This window comes from Rhinopithecus bieti, unplaced genomic scaffold (genome assembly GCF_001698545.2).
Source record: "Rhinopithecus bieti isolate Rb0 unplaced genomic scaffold, ASM169854v2 scaffold_12476, whole genome shotgun sequence".
In the NCBI taxonomy this organism is placed as follows: domain Eukaryota; kingdom Metazoa; phylum Chordata; class Mammalia; order Primates; family Cercopithecidae; genus Rhinopithecus; species Rhinopithecus bieti.
Window position 1 is genome coordinate 429,417 of NW_016807303.1, and position 20,428 is coordinate 449,844.

The 20,428-nt window shown below is 36.6% G+C and overlaps 1 protein-coding gene across 1 annotated transcript in view; it reads right to left on the reverse strand.

Moving 5' to 3' along the window:
* COL12A1 (collagen type XII alpha 1 chain) overlaps positions 1 to 20,428 on the reverse strand; it is a 128,276-nt gene that overhangs the window by 78,925 nt on the left and 28,923 nt on the right. Inside the window, 2 exon segments of the mRNA XM_017881122.1 lie at positions 8,527 to 8,799; positions 17,773 to 18,045. Coding sequence (XP_017736611.1) covers positions 8,527 to 8,799; positions 17,773 to 18,045 — 546 coding nt within the window.

Consider the following 20,428-nt stretch of genomic DNA (forward strand, 5'->3'; position numbering starts at 1 on the left):
AAAAAAAAAAAAAAAAAAAAAAAAAAAAAAAAAAAAGAAAAAATTTCACGTTCAAGTGGTCAAGAGCCATTTGAAACAACTAAGAAGCCTGAAAAAAAAAAAAACTAAGAAAAATAAAACACAATAATTTTCAGACACAATATCAGTTGGCACAGGACACTCATCCCTAAGAGAGATAAGGAACAAAGGGTAAGAGGTTCTGTGATTGCCCAGCTATTGCCTGGAATTTCCAGTCCCCAGTAAAAGAAAGGGGAATCCAGATGGAGCCCGGTGGCCTCCCTTAATTGTCAAGATGTTGTTGCAAGTATGGAGAGCCCAAAGCAACCAGAACTTGAAAAATAGAGTACTGTGAATGAGAGAGTGCCACAGAGAAAATACTTGAGTCTTCAACCTAGGAGAATCAGTGCATATGAGTGAGAAAACCACCCACAACTAGGGAAAAAACCACCCCAAAGGAGCCCAGGGAACAATTTCTTGAGCTCACACAGGGTTAGAAATGTTTCCCCTACCCAGAAGAGAAAGCTTCACAACTCTAGGGACAACATGTAGGTATTTAATAGGTGGTTGTCTCAATAATGGGGCAAAATTAGTCCTAAACTAAAACAGTTTAAAAGCAAGTGTCAGATCAAACTATTTCCAAGTAACTTAACTGTATTCCAGAATAAAACTTAAGAATATTTATAAGAACATAAAAATATCTAGCACCCAAGCAAATAAAATTCACAAAATCTGACATCTAATAAAAGTTACAAAGCACGCCAAAAAGGAAAAACTTATGACCTGTATCATGGATTGAAGGTCTCCCACCACTAAATTCACATGTTGAAGTCTTAACCTTCAATGTGATGACATTTCAACATGAGGCCTTTGTGGAGGCAATTTGGGTTTAATAAGGCCATCAGAGTGAGGCCTTAATCTGATCGGCTTGGTGACTTTAAAAGAAAAAAAATGAGACACCAAAGAGTTCTGTCTCTCTCTTTCCACATTCACAGCCTGAGAAAAGGCCATATGAGGACATAAAGAAAGGTAACCACCCACCAGGAAGAGAGCCCTCACCAGAAATCAAACCCTGCCAGACCTTAATCTTGAACTTTCCAGCCTCCAAAACTCTGAGAAAATAACTTTCTGTTGTTAAAGTCACTCAGTCAATAGTAATACCTTTTGTTATCGCAGTCCAAACTAAGATAACACATAAGAAGAAGAAAAATCAATCAATAGAAGCAGAACTAGAAATGACATATATTACAGAATTTAAAAGGACGTTAAAACAGTTATTATAACTATATTTCATATATAATAATGGTAGAAGAAAGATTAAGCATTTTAACTAGAGATATAGAACATATAAAAAAGACTCAAACATTTCTAGAGATAAAAATAATATCTGCCGGGCACAGTGGCTCAAGCCTGTAATCCCAGCACTTTGGGAGGCCGAGACGGGCAGATCACGAGGTCAGGAGATCGAGACCATCCTGGCTAACATGGTGAAACCCCGTCTCTACTAAAAAATACAAAAAACTAGCCAGGCGAGGTGGCGGGCGCCTGTAGTCCCAGCTACCCGGAAGGCTGAGGCAGGAGAATGGCGTAAACCCGGGAGGTGGAGCTTGCAGTGAGCTGAGATCCAGCCACTGCACTCCAGCCTGGGCGACAGAGCCGGACTCCGTCTCAAAAAAAAAAAGAAAAAAAAATAATAATAATAATATCTAAAATGAAAAACACACAAGATAATATTTACAGCAGATTAGAAAATATAAAAAATGAATAGTGAACTTGATGGCATGATAATAGACCATGAAACACAAGGAAAGAAAAACAATTTTTTAATGAACAGAGCATCAGTGAACTGTGTGATAACTTCAAGCAGACTAATATATGTGTAGTTAATTGGAGTTCCCGAATAAAGTGGGGATGTAATAAATAAAATATTTGAAAAACTAATGGGATGGACTTGTTCAAATTTTATAAAAACCATAAACTCACATATCCTAGAAGTTTAGTGAACCCCAAACACAAGAAACATAAAGAAACTATACCAAGACACATCATAATTAAATTGCTTAAAATCAGTAATAAAATAAAATCTTTAAAGAAGCCATATTTTTTTAAAAACACATAACATGTACAGAGGACAAAGATAAAAATGATAAAGTAGGTAAATTCAGTATATGGTTATGATGGTTATGAATTATGCTTCTGAGAGATGAAAAAATATAATTTCAATCAAAATTATATTGGCTGCAATTTTATTTTGGATTTAAAGAAACTAAGAGAACTCTCAGTGAAGTCGATTATTTTCTGGAAATATTAAAATTTATTTAGATTAATTATCAATTTGCTGTTATTATTCTCCAGGTAAGTGAAATATTAAAAGGAAAAAAGTTTATATANTACAGTACATTTTCTCATCTTTTGTTTCACCTCTTAAATTTTTACTCAGTGGAACAAGACATTGTCTCTCTTACAAAATTTTTAAACCAATTTCACACAACTCAGAATTTAGAAAAATAAAAAGTTAAATTTTATGAATGCTGATTTAAAAAGAAACAAGTTTCAAAAAAATGGGATACCAAGCTTTAACATGTTTCAAAATTTAAACATGTTAATAACAGCCAAAAGTGATATGTCATACCTTGATATGCCTTAATGACCTCACTTATATTCCTGCCTTTTAATTAACTCTTTAAAATGAAGAAACTGAAATGAAATACAATACAGCATATCTCATCCTAGTTTTAATGGTAAACTGGATTTTAGGGAGAAAAAAAAAAAACAAACCCTTGTTGGTTTCCCATAACCAAAGAGTAAGAATTTTTACATCATTGATTGGATACCACACGCCATTAAATGCTGTTACACCCTCTCACATTTTTTTTCATGTGTTAGTAAGGTTTTTTCATGTGTAAGTAACTATCATGAGAAACTTTCAAACACCCACTGTACCACTGCCAGCTGCCATAAATTAGAAGGGCAACAGAAAGTGTCCCTTCTGCTGGCTTTCTAACCCCAATTCATGGTTTTCATTTATCAATGTATTCATTTCATTGTACCAACAGTTTGCATACCATGTCCCTGAGTTTCAGGTGAAAGCAATCTTAAAGACGTTCCCAGAATGCCATCTTGGAAGCATATGTGAAACTCTAGGAGCGTAGGCTAGGAGTTCTGCTGAGTTATCCACACCTTAGGATTCCTCTACCACCTAAACAGCAGATCTCATTCAGATTTCTGAAAATACTTTCTAACAACAACGAAATGATGGTAGAACAAAGAAAAGTCCATGACTTCTTTCTTATTTACTTAGACATTTCAGCAGTTTTCACATACAGTTGCCCTTTGGTATCCATGGCAGATTGGTTTCAGGATCTCCCATAGAAACCAAAATCCTCACATGCTCAAGTTCCTGATGTGAAATGGTGTAGTATTCACACAAACCTATGCACATCCTCCCTAATACAGTAAGTCCTCACCTAATGTTGTTAAATAATTTCTTGGAAACTGCAACTTTGAACAACTGACATAGGAAACCAATTTTCCAGAGGTTAATTGATATAAACAAGAGTTAAGTTCCTACATCATATTTCTGATCACAAAAAATCACCAAACTTCTCAATAAAAAACAAAACACTTCTCATATGAAACACTGATGTATGTGTGAGCTCTATATACATTTCAGAAAGACAAATGAAAACCAGTAACATAATTATTCACCCGTTTATTCCAGTTAAGGATCACAGTGGACACAGCCTGTCCAAGTAGCTCAGGGCGAAAGGGACAACCCCCATCCTAGGCACCTAGACACACACCCACACTTACTCAGACTGGGACCATGTGGACGTGCCAGTTCACCTAACGTGATGTGGCAGGTAACTAGAGTACCTGGAGGAAACCCACATAGACATGGAGAAGATGTGCAAACTCCACACAGATAGTGACCCACACCATGAATCAATTCTTTTTTCTCATCAATGTTATATTATTCAAGAACCTGCTGAACTTTAAATCATCTCTAGATTACTTATAATACAATGTAAATGTCATATAATGATTATACTATATATTTATTAGCATTATTATTTATTGTTGTGTTGTTATTTCTTAATGCTTTTTAAAAAATATAGTCTATCAGCAGTTGGTCACTTTTGCACATGTGGAACCTAAGAATATGGAGGGACAACCGAGACCTAAAAATGAACATTTCATTCCTGCCAAGCCTGCTCCTTCTTCAAAAGAGGCTTCCCACAGCCAGTATCATACTGAATAGGCAAAAACTGGAAGCATTCCCTTTGAAAACCGGCACAAGACAAGGATGTCCTCTCTCACTACTCCTATTCAACACAGTATTGGAAGTTCTGGCCAGGGTAATAAGGAAAGAGAAAGAAATAAAGGGTATTCAATTAGGAAAAGAGGAAGTCAAATTGTCTCTGTCTGCAGATGACAAAATTGTATATTTAGAAAAACCCATCGTCTCAGCCCAAAATCTCTTTAAGCCGATAAGCAACTTCAGCAGTCTCAGGATACAAAATCAATATGCAAAAATCACAAGCATACCTCTATACCAATAACAGACAAACAGCCAAATCATGAGTGAACGCCCATTCATAATTGCTACAAAGAGAATAAAACACCTAGGAATACAACTTACAAGGGATGTGAAGGACCTCTTCAAGAAGAACTACAAACCACTGCTCAAGGAAATAAGAGAGAACACAAACAAATGGAAAAACATTCCATGCTTGTAGATAGGAAGAATAAATATTGTCAAAATGGCCATACTGCCCAAAGTAATTTATAGATTTAATGCTATCCTGATCAAGCTATCATTGACTTTCTTCACAGAATTAGAAAAAAACTTTAGATTTCATATGGAACCAAAAAAGAGCCTGTATAGCCAAGACAATCCTACCCACAAAGAACAAAGCCGGAGGCATCACACTACCTGAATTCAAACTATACTACAAGGCTACAGTAACAAAAACAGCATAGTACTGGTACCACAAACTTAAAGTATAATAAATAGACCAATGGAACAGAACAGAGGCCTCAGAAATAACACCATACATCTATAACCATCTGATCTTTGACAAAATTGACAAAAACCAGAAATGGGGAAAGGATTCCCTATTTAATATATGGTGTTGGGAAAACTGGCTACCCATATGCAGAAAGCTGAGACTGGATCCCTTCCTTACACCTTATGCAAAAATTAACTCAAGATAGATTAAAGACTTAAATGTAAGACCTAAAACCATAAAAACCCTAGAAGAAAACCTATGCAATATCATTTAGGACATAGGAATGGGCAAAGGCTTCATGACTAAAACACCAAAAGCAATGGCAACAAAAGCCAAAATTGACAAATGGGATCTGATTAAACTAAAGAGCTTCTGCACAGCAAAAGAAACTATCATCAGAGTGAACAGGCAACCTACAGAATGGGAAAAAATTTTGCAATCTATCCATCTGACAAAGGGCTAATATCCAGAATCTACAAAGAACTTAAACAGATTTACAAGAAAAAACCAAACAACCCCATCAAAAATTTGGCGACGGATGTGAATTGACACTTCTTAAAAGAAGACGTTTATGCAGCCGACAAACATATGAAAAAAAGCTCATCATGACTGCTCATTAGAGAAATACAAATCAAAACCACAATGAGATACCAGGTCACACCAGTTAGAATGGCAATCATTAAAAAGTCAGGAAACAACAGATGCTGGAGAGGATGTGAAGAAATTGGAATGCTTTTACACTGCTGGTAGGAGTGTAAATTAGTTCAACCAGTGTGGAAGACAGTGTGGTGATTCCTCAAGGATCTAGAACTAGAAATACCATTTGACCCAGCAATTCCATTACTGGATATATACCCAAAGGATTATAAATCATGTTGACACTTCTTAAAAGAAGACGTTTATGCAGCCGACAAACATATGAAAAAAAGCTCATCATGACTGCTCATTAGAGAAATACAAATCAAAACCACAATGAGATACCAGGTCACACCAGTTAGAATGGCAATCATTATAAAGCCAGGAAACAACAGATGCTGGAGAGGATGTGAAGAAATTGGAATGCTTTTACACTGCTGGTAGGAGTGTAAATTAGTTCAACCAGTGTGGAAGACAGTGTGGTGATTCCTCAAGGATCTAGAACTAGAAATACCATTTGACCCAGCAATTCCATTACTGGATATATACCCAAAGGATTATAAATCATTCTACTATAAATCCACATGCACACCTATGTTTATTGTGGCACTGTTCACAATAGCAAAGACTTAGAACCAACCCAAATGCCCATCAATGACAGACTGGATAAAGAAAATGTGGCACATATACACCATGGAATACTACATAGCCATAAAAAAGGATGCCCTTTGCAAGAACACGGATCATGCTGAAAACCATCATTCTCAGCAAACTAACGCAAGAACAGAAAATCAAACACCGCATGTTCTCACTCATAAGTAGGACTTGAACAATGAGAACACATGGACACAGGGAAGGGAACATTACACACCGTGGCCTGTAGTGGAGTAGGGAGCTAGGGGAGGGATAGCATTAGGAGAAATATCTAATGTAGATGATGGGTTGATGGGTGCAACAAACCACCATGGCACATGTATACCTATGTAACAAACCTGCACGATCTGTGCGTGTACCCCAGAACTTAAAGTATAATTTTAAAAAAGTTAACTTGGGAAAAAAATAGGCCTTTCTGTTCATCAATGTTTAAATCAACCAATTAGCCAAGAAATATAGAAAATTTCTTAGATGCTCATCTTCTGAGATACAGAGATTTATTTAGTTTCTGCCACCATATTTGCTTTCGGCAACAACACATCTCTTGTAGATATTTTAAATTCCAAATAATTATTTGAAGCCTCCAACTTTTGGAAAAGACAAAATGGAGGATAATTTTGGAGAAAAAATCCCTCTAAATACATACACTTTTATAATTTCTCAGCCACATGAACTGTATCTTTACTCCTACAAATAAATTCAGCTCTATGTGTCGTATGTGACCTAAGTTTACAATACAGCTTCTCTTTACAAGTGAATTTCCTCAAAAATAGAGAATGAATTTCTACCACGTTCTTAAACTACATGAGCCAATATATTCCAGACACAAGATTTTATTTACTACCAATCATGTGAATATCTGAAAACTATGTCTTCTCACATATTTAAATTTCCTGTAAAGAAGTTGATTTTTTAAAATCTGGTGAATTAAGATACAAACTTAAACTTGAACATCCAACTGAGCTTGCAAATGATAAAAAGAAAATGAACTTAGACACAAAGAGTTTAGTTTAAGGACAACTTAAAATCAGGATATAGGACTTAACTGAAATTGCTCATGGCACTTCTCCCTCTCTCTTCCTTTGCCAGAAAAATCACCAAATTCCTCTACTTCTTTTTTATAGAAGGAAATGCATGAATGCCCATTCTTTCTCCTTTTCCTAAAATCTTCCCAAAACAAAAGGTTTAAAGTTTTCTCCTACAAATGCTTAGAAATGCCCATGCTTAACAAATGACATTTGGTTTGGTTTCGTTTGGTTTCAATTGTTTGTTTGTAATAGATTTTATATTGTTTTAGAGCAGTTTTGGCACAGAGATTGAGCAGAAGGTACAGAGATTTCTCATGTACCCTTTCCCACCTCCACACATGCACAGCCTCCCCCATTATCAACATCCTTCACCAAAGTGGTACATTTGTTACAACTGTTGAACCTACACTGACACATCATTATGGCTCAAACAAATAAGCTTTCAGGAAAGTGAATTGAGATATCCTGACACATCCTTCACCAGCCAGGTGATTATGATAGGTCATTCATAATTATTTACCAAAAAAAAGAATATTAGTGAGATTGAGGTAAATCTCAGCCACCAGAAAATTGAATGGACTTTTGATTTGACCTTACCAAATATAATAGGAATAAAGTAAAAAAAAAAAAAAGAGAGAGAGAGAAAAAAGAAAGAAAAAAAAAAACTAAGTTAAGTCTTGGTTGTATGATAATCATAGTTTCAATAGCCACCTATCATTTATCAATCATCTCTAAGTGGCTAGGTACTATGCTGACCGCTTTGTATATTGTTATTTTATACAATCCTCACAACTCTAAGAGACAAGATTTATTATCTGCATTCTACAGATTAGGAAACTGAGGCTCAAAGAAGGTTAAGTAACTTGACAAAAATCATGCAGCTTTACAAATGTGGCTGAATTCTCTTCACTTCATAGCTTCTGGTCTTTTTAGTAGTTGGATATTCTACTAAGTCAATCATTGCACCAGAAAAAAAAAGACAAATATAGGTAGTGGAAAGAGATTTGATATTTCCAAATTTGATATATTTTTAGATACCTACTCGGAATTAAAGCCAAATTCTTTAAAGATCCTAATTCCTCAGACTTCATTTATTATGTAAAGAAAAAAATTCAAGTGATTAAACTGCATTGTCACTTGAACTGATAACTATTGGGTAGCACCAACACACACCCAAACACACCCATAATGTTACCTACATTCAGTTGTGGCATCTCCAGTCAAAGGTTCTCCTTCTCCACTGCTGTAAGTGGCAAATATTGAAATTCTGTATTTGGTCTCTGGCTGCAGATTTTCTATCATAGTATGGATTGCATCTTCAGGAAGATTTTTCTCTCCAGTGTCAACATCATCATAAAGTGATTTCCATGAGACCCTGTAACCGCGAACCATTCCTGGAGCAGATGTCCAATAAGCCCCAATTGATGTGTCAGTGATGTCTTTAGTAACTAAATCTCGAGGAGAACCGCGTTCTAGAACAGAAATTAAAAGGGAATCTTTTTTAAAAACGTCTAGTAGGTATTTACGTATTAATATTCATTGATCCTGGTAGAGATTCTGACTTGCTGGACTCAAATTCAATTTGTCTAAAATTGCCCATTTCTTCTTTCTGAGTTGTCCATCCTATTCTGTCAGTGGAATAGATTGATGCAATAAAACTTTAGAATTATATTTGATTCCTACCTCTTAGCCTTGCCACCATATGCCTAGTTAGATAATCTTATCCTTCAGGACAAGTTTGATATCCAAATTTGAGGGAGTATTTGTCGTTAAAAAAAAAAGTTCCAAAGGAAAAAAACTGTATCTAAGTCCCGTAATTTTATCACATTTTAGTTGGCCTTGTGGTATGGCCCATTGTTCACAAAGATCTTTATTTCGTTATCATGATCTTTTCCTCTCTGATCTAATTTAAATAAACTCATTTTCAATGCATGATTTACAACAACTGCAACAATCTCATATCACTTACAAAACTTAATTTCAACAACTGTTTCTTGGTGAAACTTGTATTTGCTCATGAAGTTTAAAAAGTAGCAGTGCAAACTTTCAATATAGCTTAACCCTAACAAAACTAAAAACAACCAATTCTTCTGGAAAACTTAAAAGTGATTAGTCACCAAAATAAAACATACCACTTGTTCTAGCTGATCAAAAATGTCTGCTACTAAATTTTGGTTCTTTCATTCAAAAAACATACAACCCAAGTGGAAAAATATGGAAACCTCAACTTAATAGGAGGCACAGATATCTTTCAATAAAACCCTCACTCTCCATATTTTAGATGTAAGATAAATATACAGGTCGCTTTATATTGGCTACCTTTACTAGGCTTTATGCCACAGTATGACATAAATACAAAACTCTCTGCTTCCCAGCATACGCCTTACCAGTAATTGTTGCATGTTCATGCAAATGATATATATTGCTCTTAAAAGAATTTTAAAAACTATTATTTTACTTAACTCGAAGAGTAAAATGAATATCTTAAAAGCAGTCATAATTTAACAATTAAATTTCAACGCAAAAGTAAAGGTAACAATGAACGAAAAGAAATCTAGGTGGACAAAACATATCATATATGCTTGGATTTAGAGGGGAAAAAATAAATGAAACAGAAGCTGGGCAGCCTACCAGACCCCAAGCCCAAATGGAAAATTCTAACTCCATTAAAAATAACTTTAACTGCTGACAGCACATCTCATCCCTGGAAGGAAATTAGTTACATATTTCACTGCAACAAAGAATACTTATTTTTAAGAGCACATTGAATTTTTTCCCTCAGCTCTTGAGGCCAATTCCCATTTGAAAGTCTTCTTTAGGTGTCTTTACTATGTAAACGGTCATATACCTTTATATTTTCTCTACTTGGAATATAAAAGTACAATTTTAAACTGTTTTATTTGGTTTGGTTGTGGGTTTCTTTGTTTTGTTTTTTATCTGTTTTGATAATCAATATCCCAACAACTAGTCTGTAAGTTTTAAACGTACAGCACGTTTTTCGTTTGCTTGATATACACCATTTTCAATATGTGCCTTTTCTTCTAAATTTCCTCAATTGTAGTCAGGAACAGCTGTTGTGAAATGACCTTGCTTGAAAGCAATTTTGCATTTAAATGAGCTGCATTAATGACGTTTCAAAAAAGTATCAGACAAATAAGGTTAACTAGAATGTGGGAATTATCTTTCCAATTAACACTGGGGTAATTTTAAAACAATTTCAACTTTTATTTTCCCTAAGATTTTGCTTCTCAACCTATTTTCTTTCTACAGCACTAAATTTGTGACATTGTTTATTTCCATGACAACAGACATCAATCTCATAAACACAGGCTAATGATTTCACTGTGAGAAAAATAATAGGAAGAGAATTGTGGTTGAAGCAAAAATACATTCACAAAGATATTTCTGGGCTTAAAACAAAAGGATCTAAGATCACAAGACTTGTCTCCCTATAGATTTTATTCAACTATTTTAACACTCTCAAGACTTGTAAAGCTAGAACAAAATACTAGTAAAATGCAACGAAGACTTTTCCCAAGGTTTATCAATATTCTGAAAATAATCTACAACAGCAATTTTTAAGATGCAAATTAAAAATCAACTAAAGAATATTTATAAGCTCTAATTAATGGCATGACAACACTATTTTGAGTGAACACTGAATAAGTTCTCAGTCTCAGAAAAAACTCACTAAAAATTGTAGTTTCTGTCTGTGGTATATAAAGGCAGGCACTGTCACTACAACATTCCATGTTAGTGACACAGCAACATACACTCCAAAGAAAGGAGAAAGATAGTTCAATCCAGACACCACAATTGAGAAGATAAGCTGCTTCATATGGGTTTCTTACATGTCAATCAGTCAGTTTGATAAGAATATTCCTAAATATTAAATCCATACTGCTCCCCAAACACACTGATACTTTTTTTTAGGGAGGAGGGATGACTATTCTATCTGTTACGTTACAACCAGGAATTTTGAGAACAAGTTGTACTCATGACAAGTAAATGTATAGCCCTTGAATTTTTAAAACATGAGACCTTGGTTTGGCCAAACATTATATTACCAAAAAATGAAGCAAGTGGATTGCGCCCTGTGGTACAGCTGGCAGGATGGAAACTGGCAAGTGGCCGAACTTGTCTTGGGGCCAGGTGTGCAACCATCTGAGCAGGTCATCAACAGGCTATGTCACCTCCTGGGGCCTTGGGGCCCACAGCAGCAAAATAACTGGACTGGACTTGAATCGATAAACAGAATTGCCTGAAAAACCAAAGGCTGGACCCTACCCAAATCAATTAGATTGGAATACTTGGGGATGCACGTAAGTACTGGTGCTTTCGGAAACATCTTTTAAATCTGCCCTGTGATTCCAAAACCTCTACAATTCTTTATTCTTTCCCCCTTTTTGCTCTTCTTTCTACTTCTCCTCTCTGAGGTCTAGAGAAGCATTTATTAGGGAGGTGTGCTAGGTCAGTGTGGGAAGGAACCTCAAATCTGCTTTCACATAGAAACGGTGCTCCTTCAAAATAAAGACAGGTATGGTGAAAGTAAACTGGTCAAAATCATTACACACATGATGCTCTATAGGACTACTGGGTGGTTTGTATTTTGTGTGGTTATATTGCCACGTACAGAAAATCACTGCTTTAGGTGGAAAAATAATCTCAAGGCTGACCCTCAGAGAACAGAGGAGATGATTTAAGCTTTTCATCACATCTCCATGGACACATGTGGGATGTTCACTGCTCTCTTCTCCCCTTCATCTTGTCTCAACAGGAAATGGCTCTGAACACACACATGCCTCTTATTGAAGAGCTGAGCACATTTTCACAAGTGTTACCTAGCAAGGCATTTACTTGGTTCAATACATTGTGTTACCTAGCAAGGCATTTACTTGGTTCAATACATTGTCATTTTTGTCCTGAATCTAAGGAGCTCCAGACATCAGTAACTACAGGAAGAAATTATCTGACTTGTTTTGGTTTAGTTTGGTTATATTGGGTTTAGGCAAGAGTCTCTTTTTAGAGTACCTAAGAGGGAATAGGAAAGAGAGAGTGAGAAGTAAAGATGTGAGAAGACCAGTCCGTAGGCCATCTCCAGGAGAGGTTACTGCTCCTCAAAAGGAGAAAGCATAGAAACAGTGGCAGTGAACAGAAAGCAACCCTAGTAGACGTTTTGCCATGTAGTCACTACCTTTCCCTGAACCTAGATCTACTTTTGCTCTAGCAGAGGCTCCCTCCCTTCTGAGGTCCTCCTCTTTCTTCTGTGCCCCAAGGTTTACAAATATGTGTGTTATGGTGCTGGGATTTGTTTAGGGTTTTTTTTAATAATATTTAGTCTCATACTACTTGCTCTCTTCTGTTCTGGATATATGCCTGTGCTCTCTCTATTAATTTTATCTCTGGTAATAGAAATTCTGGCAATCATTTCAAACAAGTCATCATCTATAATGATGATATTCCTTTATTTCCATTCCTTTGATTCTATCTTGACAGTTTCCCTTACACCTTATTCTTCCTAGCATAGTACCAGTATAGGTATAAATGTCATAAGTTTAAAGGTATAAAACTCTATCAGGTTTTGAAATTTGGCTACTCAGCATTTCTGTCCTTATTATAAAGCTTAGTTACATCTATTCAAAAGTCATTTTTCTAGTGTGTGCTTGCATGTGTCTCTGTGCTGCTGCTGTGGGAAGTCATTCAGACAGGTCTACTTCTCATGATCTGAACATCCTGAAGGAGTTGATTCCTATACTGCTTTTTTCCATATACCAAGCCAAAGAAATAATGCCTCATTTAAGTAACTTTCCTATGTTTCCTTATCCCTTTTCCATTTTCTTTCTGAAAAGCAAATTATCATCCAATTCAAATATAATTATAACACAAATTAGCCAATGATACATGAAAAATTAATCATCATGAAATAAAACTGTATTTCATCTTATAGATTGTTCCAGCCAGCTTTCATTGAGTTTCATATACCACTTTCAAAAATAGAAGTCAAATTGAAAATGTAATGTAAACTCTCTTCTAAATCAATTTGTCTTTTCCGTTAGAGCTCAGCTCAAAAGTCATCCAACTTTCCACAGCAATACAGAAGATCTGCTTCTGGATAATGTTCGTGTGGAAATACATTTGATTTACAACCAATGAATCAGAGCCACCATTCCAAAGGACAAAGTTCACTATTGATAAGTTAACTCAGCTACTTTAAGCTATACACAGTTTTTAAAAACATCTTAGCAATTAAATCACCATTCAACTTCAAAGTCGGCTTGAGCAAAAAACTGTTTCTTCCATAATTATTACCTCTCCACATTGACTTCAATTTTTATCTGACAAGCAATTAATTCACAGGAAAAGGAAATAGAAATTACTGTTTGGTGACTGTGCTAAAGTTCCCTGGCAACGTCAGCGTTATTTTACCCAGAATGTATGATTTTTCAAATTATGAGACAGCAGTAAATCAGTGAAAACACAGAGGCCTTGTTTAGTCCATCTTTAAGGGCCTCATGTTACTCAACATCATGCAGAATTCCTGAGATGTGCTAAAAACCTCATTGTAACAAAATGTCAACTGAATACACTTGGTTTGATCTGTAGGAAGCCATTCATATCTAGGACGTTGGCAGGTTGCTACAGCAACTGAAACAAAGGAAATTCTAAAAAGTCATATTTTCTGTAGCCAAAAAACAACGCTCAAAAATTTAACAAGAAAACATATTATCAAACTGAAATTCTCATTCATTTGTGGTAAATCTCTGAATTCAAATGGGCATTATTTATTGAGAGATTTATAAAAACAGATTTTCCTCCAAGTACTAACAGTGGCAATTAAAGGTTCTTTCAAGACTTAAAGTGCGATTATATATACAGTAGTGTTTTTGTAATTATACTGTCTAACTGCTCTAACAACAACAACAATGGGGGGAAAAAAACAATGTAAATCAAACCTAATGATGTGTGCTCACATTCCTCTGAAGTTTGGATCTGAAATAGTAATAAACTCTGCCTTTGTGACTCTATTGCCTATAGTACTACAGCCAACCATGAACTTCCCCAATGCCAATGCTAATAAATCTCTCTTCCAGCAACAGGGGAATTTTCTGATCATTGGCTGCATTTCAAAAAAAGTACTAGGAAACAGATTCAAGTTAGGGATGGTTGTAGACCACACTACATATTTTTTTAAATACAAAACAACAACAACTTTCTTTCCTTTTGAATTGAGAGTCATAATGCTTTTGAGGTAATCTATAAGATGTCCAACCTACAGAATGCTCTTGCCGGCTGACACCATGCCTCTGGATAAAGGAAACATTCCTTCAAGTTCTGCTCTTACCACCTCCTCTCCCAAGAGAAAAACAGATTACAAAAACAGCAGCCCTCAAAAGCAGTTGCCTGGCTCTGTTTCTGGGCTTTCCACTCCCTGCATTTACCATCATATCCTATTCCTGTAGATGGTATGTGGATTTGGCTGAGTTAATACAATAAAATGAAATGGAATAACCAGGGGCAAAAATCTTCTATTATTTTCATTTAGTCACAACTATGCTTTCACATATTTGTCAAGTTTACCACACATAATGCAATGGGATAAATATGTTAACAAAATCAGGCTGGAGGCCCTTTCGTTAATCCTTCACTGCAGTAAAGCACTTTAGCGTAAATGAACAAAATGTCTGTTGTAAATTATAATTTAGTTAGGAATTAACTGTATTTTTTAAGCAAACTTGCAAATTATCTAGCTTTCCTTCTTCTCAGGAAATAGAAAACAATAGCTTTTAAAATTTATTTTACTATCTACGTATTTCCCTTAGAGATTGTTTCTGATCAAAGACACGTGCGTGTGTGTACATTCACACATGCGTACAAGTTGATAGATTTTCGATACCACTTGCGAAGAGCTATAATATTATAAACAATTTATACACCTGGCTTACAAAAATCACAGCCTAGTAGAATGTGCTTCCTGTAAAATTAAAAAGTACATTTTGTTAAATGCAATTTTTAATATATTATTCTTGGCAAAAAAATGCCTTAATTTTAGAAATTGAGAATTTTACTGATATAAAATATATTTTAAAAGCAACGAAAGCACAATGAACACGAGAAGGCGTTAAAAGGCACAACCAAGAAGAAAAAACTATTAAATTATTTCCAAGATACTCCTTAAAAGAAGAAATGTTCACAAATACGCAATCTAATCCTTGATCCTGTAAAAAATAAAGAGTGAAAGTTTGCCTGCCAAAAAATACTATGAACAACCTAATGCAAACTCGTGGAAAGCATATGGAGAAACAGAACTTCAAAAGGTCCAAAGAAAAGGACAAATTTCTCCAAAATTCTGGATGTTGCCCCAGATTGTAAAGATCACCTGCTTTTGTTGTTTGGATTATGTCTGTGTACTTAAGGCAATTTCTGTTTCTACTATTTTTTCCAAAACTTTTGTGTCACCAATTATATTTGAAATACTAAAGCTATACAGTTGACAACATGGGTTTACACTGTGAGGGTCCACTTACATGCAGATTTAGTTCAAGCAAATGCAGACAAAAAATACAATATTCACAGGATGCAAAACCCATCTACATGCAGAGGCCGACTTTTCATATGTACAGGTTCCCTAGGCCCGACTGTGGGACTTGAGTATGAGAGGACTTTGGTATATGCAGGGGATTTTGGTATATGCAGGGGTCTTGGAACCAATCCACCCCACCCCCCCAATCCTGAATATACCAAGAGGCTTTTAGATATCAGATCTAAAGTTAATAAGCTATGTCCTCTTGATGAATTTTGTAGACACATAGTATTTCACAGTTTCCAATGAGTTTCACTTACATTCTCCCATTTGATCTCAACAATAACTCTGGGAGGAAAGAGGGAGGATAATCATCCCTTCTTTATAGATGAATAAACTAAGGCCCAGAGGGGTTAAGGTTTACTCCAGGTCACACAGCTAAGTAGTACAACCAGGTCTCTTCTAGTTGTAAGTACTTTACACACTGGTACCTAATCTTTCATTTAAATCTTTTTCTAGAAACAGATTTCATGGACTATGGAAATTTAACTCTTGATCACTATCATTATTATTATTATTATTATTTGAGATGGAGTTTCATTCTTGTTGCCCAGCCTGGAGTGCAATGGTACAATCTCAGCTCACTGCAACCTCCTCCTCTCGAGTTCAAGCGATTCTCCTGCCTCAGCTTCCGAAGTGGCTGGGATTACAGGCATGTGCCACCATGCACAGCTGATTTTTGTATTTAGTAGAGACAAGGTTTTACTACGTTGGCCAGGCTGGTCTCGAACTCCTGACCTCAGGTGATCCACCCGCCTCGGTCTCCCAAAGTCCTGGGATTACAGGCATGAGTCACCGTGCCTGGCCGATCACTACTATTTTGATTAGTATTTTTAAATTTTTTGTTTTTCTTTCTTAAGTCTTGAAGTTTCTAAGAACTGCCTATTGTATGTCCTATCTCACTAATTACAATATCTACAACCTTCCAAGCTCCTGGATCCAACAGCTTTGATGGATATTTTGCTTAGTCACTGTGATTTCATATTAGAAGATACTTCAGATTCATTTTCTTCCTATAATCATTTAAAATAAGTCATATAAAATATAATGATAAAGAGAAGGAAAGCTATTGCTGATAGTCCATGTAGGCCCCCAACTATAGGACTGAGTCAACATCATGGGATTTTTAGCATTACAATCCATTCTTATTGCGGTTCAATTAGATGTGTATTTTCTCTCCCTTACATTATTCATGTAGTAGCTGTGTTAAGTTAAACCTAAGCTGTGATTATATCTCAAAAGATCCTAAAAAATGTAAAGCTCTCTGACAATTAACTCTAAAGAGCCAAGGAATCCGCTCCAGTATTGCTGATGTTTCTTACTAAGTACTTTATCGCAATCACTTTGAACATTTAATACAGAACAGAATTTCAGAAATTACGTAGAAAACAAATAGAAATTTGGGTTCTTATATTTCTTGAGCTTTTATGCATGGGGAATGAAAAGAGCACTTGAATGGAAGTCAGAAAATGGTTCCTATCTGGACCAGAAAGATAGAACTAGCTGCATAAACTTGGGCAATCCAAATCTTTTTACATAGATGTTTCCCAAGGTCCCTTCCCACTCTGAATGTCATACACCTATTCTCCTTTTAACCAACCCATGGAATTATAAACACATTTATTTGGCCTTATTATGCATCCAGCTCCCCAAGGCACTTCTTAATCAAGTTTAATTTTTTCAGCTGCTTACATTCTACATCTCTGAATAAAGACAGCTTTATGGTTATTTATTTTCAATATACATTCTTTTTAAGAGAAAGGATTGCACACTTCTGGATTCATTCTCTGAAAACATTTTAAGCTTCCTAGAGGCAGCACCACAAACAAGTTCCTAGATTTTCAGAAAATATGATGGTAATTACCTTCAAGTGTTGTTCCTTCACCAAAGAGGGCATCTCCAGCCCCAGACGCATATAAGGCTGTCACAGATAAGGCGTATTGTGTCCCTTCCTTCAATCCCCGCAGCACCGTATTGGTTGTATCTCCCCTCACAGTGACCTCTTGAGTTTCACCCCCTGCCGCTGGGGTATATGTGACGAGATACTGTTTCACTTTTCCTGGTGCCCCACTCCAAGATAATTTCATAGTAGACGTCGTAGGGTCAGAAACTCTTAAGTCTCTTGGATTCCCTCTAACTTCATTAAAAAATGACAACATCATCAAAACCCATTATTTAATAAAATGACTTGAAAAACATTTTGTTACTTTACATACGCATGTGCACTACAACAAATTTATATCCTGGGTGAGACTATGACAATTTTAACTGTTTACTAGCCAACAAAGCTTAAGCATCTCTAAATCAGACCCTATATGTTAGTAGAAACAAGAGGAAAGATATCCAGTCCCTTTTCTGTGTTTACAAAGGTTAAAATCTTCCAAGTAAAATCTTTCATGTTAGAATATTTCCTATGATAGTTTCCTTGTATTTCCTTAAAAGTGGAAGAAAATACTATAAAATGTATACACGTTGATTAGTATTACAATGCAGACTTTAATTCCTTTAACTTCACCAAAAACAGTTAATCAGTGTAATGCTGTGAACATCGAAAGGTAACACCCAGGAACTAATTCTGATATAATAAAAATGATAAATTATAAACATAATGCTGTCCCTAGAGGGAAAAAAAGTAAGAGAAAAAAACAGCTCAGTGAGACCCAGCCTTGGGTACAAATCCCCAGGGACCACCCATCTTTTTGTAGCTGTGATGTCTGCTATTTCATGACTTTCCTTGTAGATTGGTCATGTCCTCTTCGAAGGTTCCTAAGGAACCCAGTCCTACGTCACTCTCCACTGAGCATATAAAAGCCAGCCAGTTTTACTCCAGAAAATAGAAAGATGAAGAGGTATTGGGTCACATTATGGTGCCCAGCACAAAGAGCCCTAGACTCTCAGCAAGTGAGAAAAACAATGAAGTAGTCACACTTCACCAATGGAAGACAGGAGGAAGAAAGCAGGTAAAAGAGAAAGCCTCTGTAGCAGAACAGACTATTGAGCTAGGTTGCAGGGGGAAGAGAGGAGAGTGAAGCAGTGAAAGGAGGGAAAGAGATGCAGTGGGAGGAGGGAGAGAGATGCAGTGGGAGGGAGGGAGAGAGATGCAAAGGGAGGAGGGAGAGGGATGCAGTGGGAGGAGGGAGAGGGATGCAGTGGGAGGGAGGGAGAGGGATGCAGTGGGAGGAGGGAGAGGGATGCAGTGGGAGGGAGGGAAAGGGATGCAGTGGGAGGGAGGGAGAGAGATGCAGTGGGAGGAGGGAGAGGGATGCAGTGGGAGGGAGGGAGAGAGATACAGTGCCAGGAGAGAGAGAGATGCAGTGGGAGGAGGGGGAGAGATGCAGTGAGAGGAGGGAGAGAGATACAGTAGGAGGAGAAGAGATGCAGAGGGATGAAGGGAGAGAGATGCAGTGAGAGGGAGGAAGAGGGATGCAGTGGGAGGAGGGAGAGAGATGCAGTGGGAGGGAGAGCAGTGGGTGGTGGGAGCGTGATGCATTGGGGAGGAGGGGGAGTGATGCAGTTGGGGGGGGAAATGAGTGGGAGGAGGCGATAGTGATTCAGTGGAGGGTTGGGAGAGTGTTGCAGTGGGAGAGGGAGCGTTGTACAGTGGGACGGTGGGAGCGTGATGCAGTGGGGGAAGAGGGAGAGTGATACAGTGCGAGGAGGGAGAGTGATGCAGTTGGAGAAGGGAGAGTGATGCAGTGGGAGGAGGGAAAAGGATGCTGTGAGGTGGAAGAGTGAAGCAGTGGCAGATGGGAGAGTGATGCAGTGGAAGGAGGGAGAGTGATGCAGTGGGAGGGAGTGTAGTGGGCGGTGGGAGTGTGATGCAGTGGGGGAGGAGGGAGAAGAATGCAGTAGGAGTGCGTAGAGTGATGCAGTGGGAGGGAAGGCAGTGAGACAGAGAAGGGTGATGCAGACCAAGCTATAATGGATACTCCTTGTAAATGTCTGCAGTAGGGCAGTAAAATCCATAAACTCAGATTCACCATTTATTAGCTGCATAGTCTTGATTTATTATTTAATTTCCTCAGCCTCAATTCTCTTATAAAGCTGAGATGATAATAATAACATAAACACTATGCAGGGATTAAACAAAATATATGAAAAGCCCTTTGTACAGAACCTGACACCAGACAGGTACTCAGTAACTTTTCATTATTGCTAATGTGTTCTTGGCATTATTATTGCTATTTTAAAAACATTAGAGCTAGGAAATAAAATGAAAAAGTATGAATGCCTTATTTTGCCCCCAATGAAATCACATATTAAACATTAATAATTTCAACAAACATCAGAATGTATCCTGGGATCCTAATCATCCCATCTAAAGAAAACAAGCCAATGTTTAAAATCTTTCTTAAGAAGTAAAATACAATCTATTTCAATGGTGCATAGCAGTTTGATTTTTAATTCTTAGCCATCCTTCAATTCACATTAAAACATTTAATAATATTATTTTTAAAAGAATATTGAGACTATATCCTAGCATTTATTTTATTATTTTGTTTTGTTTTGTTTTGAGACGG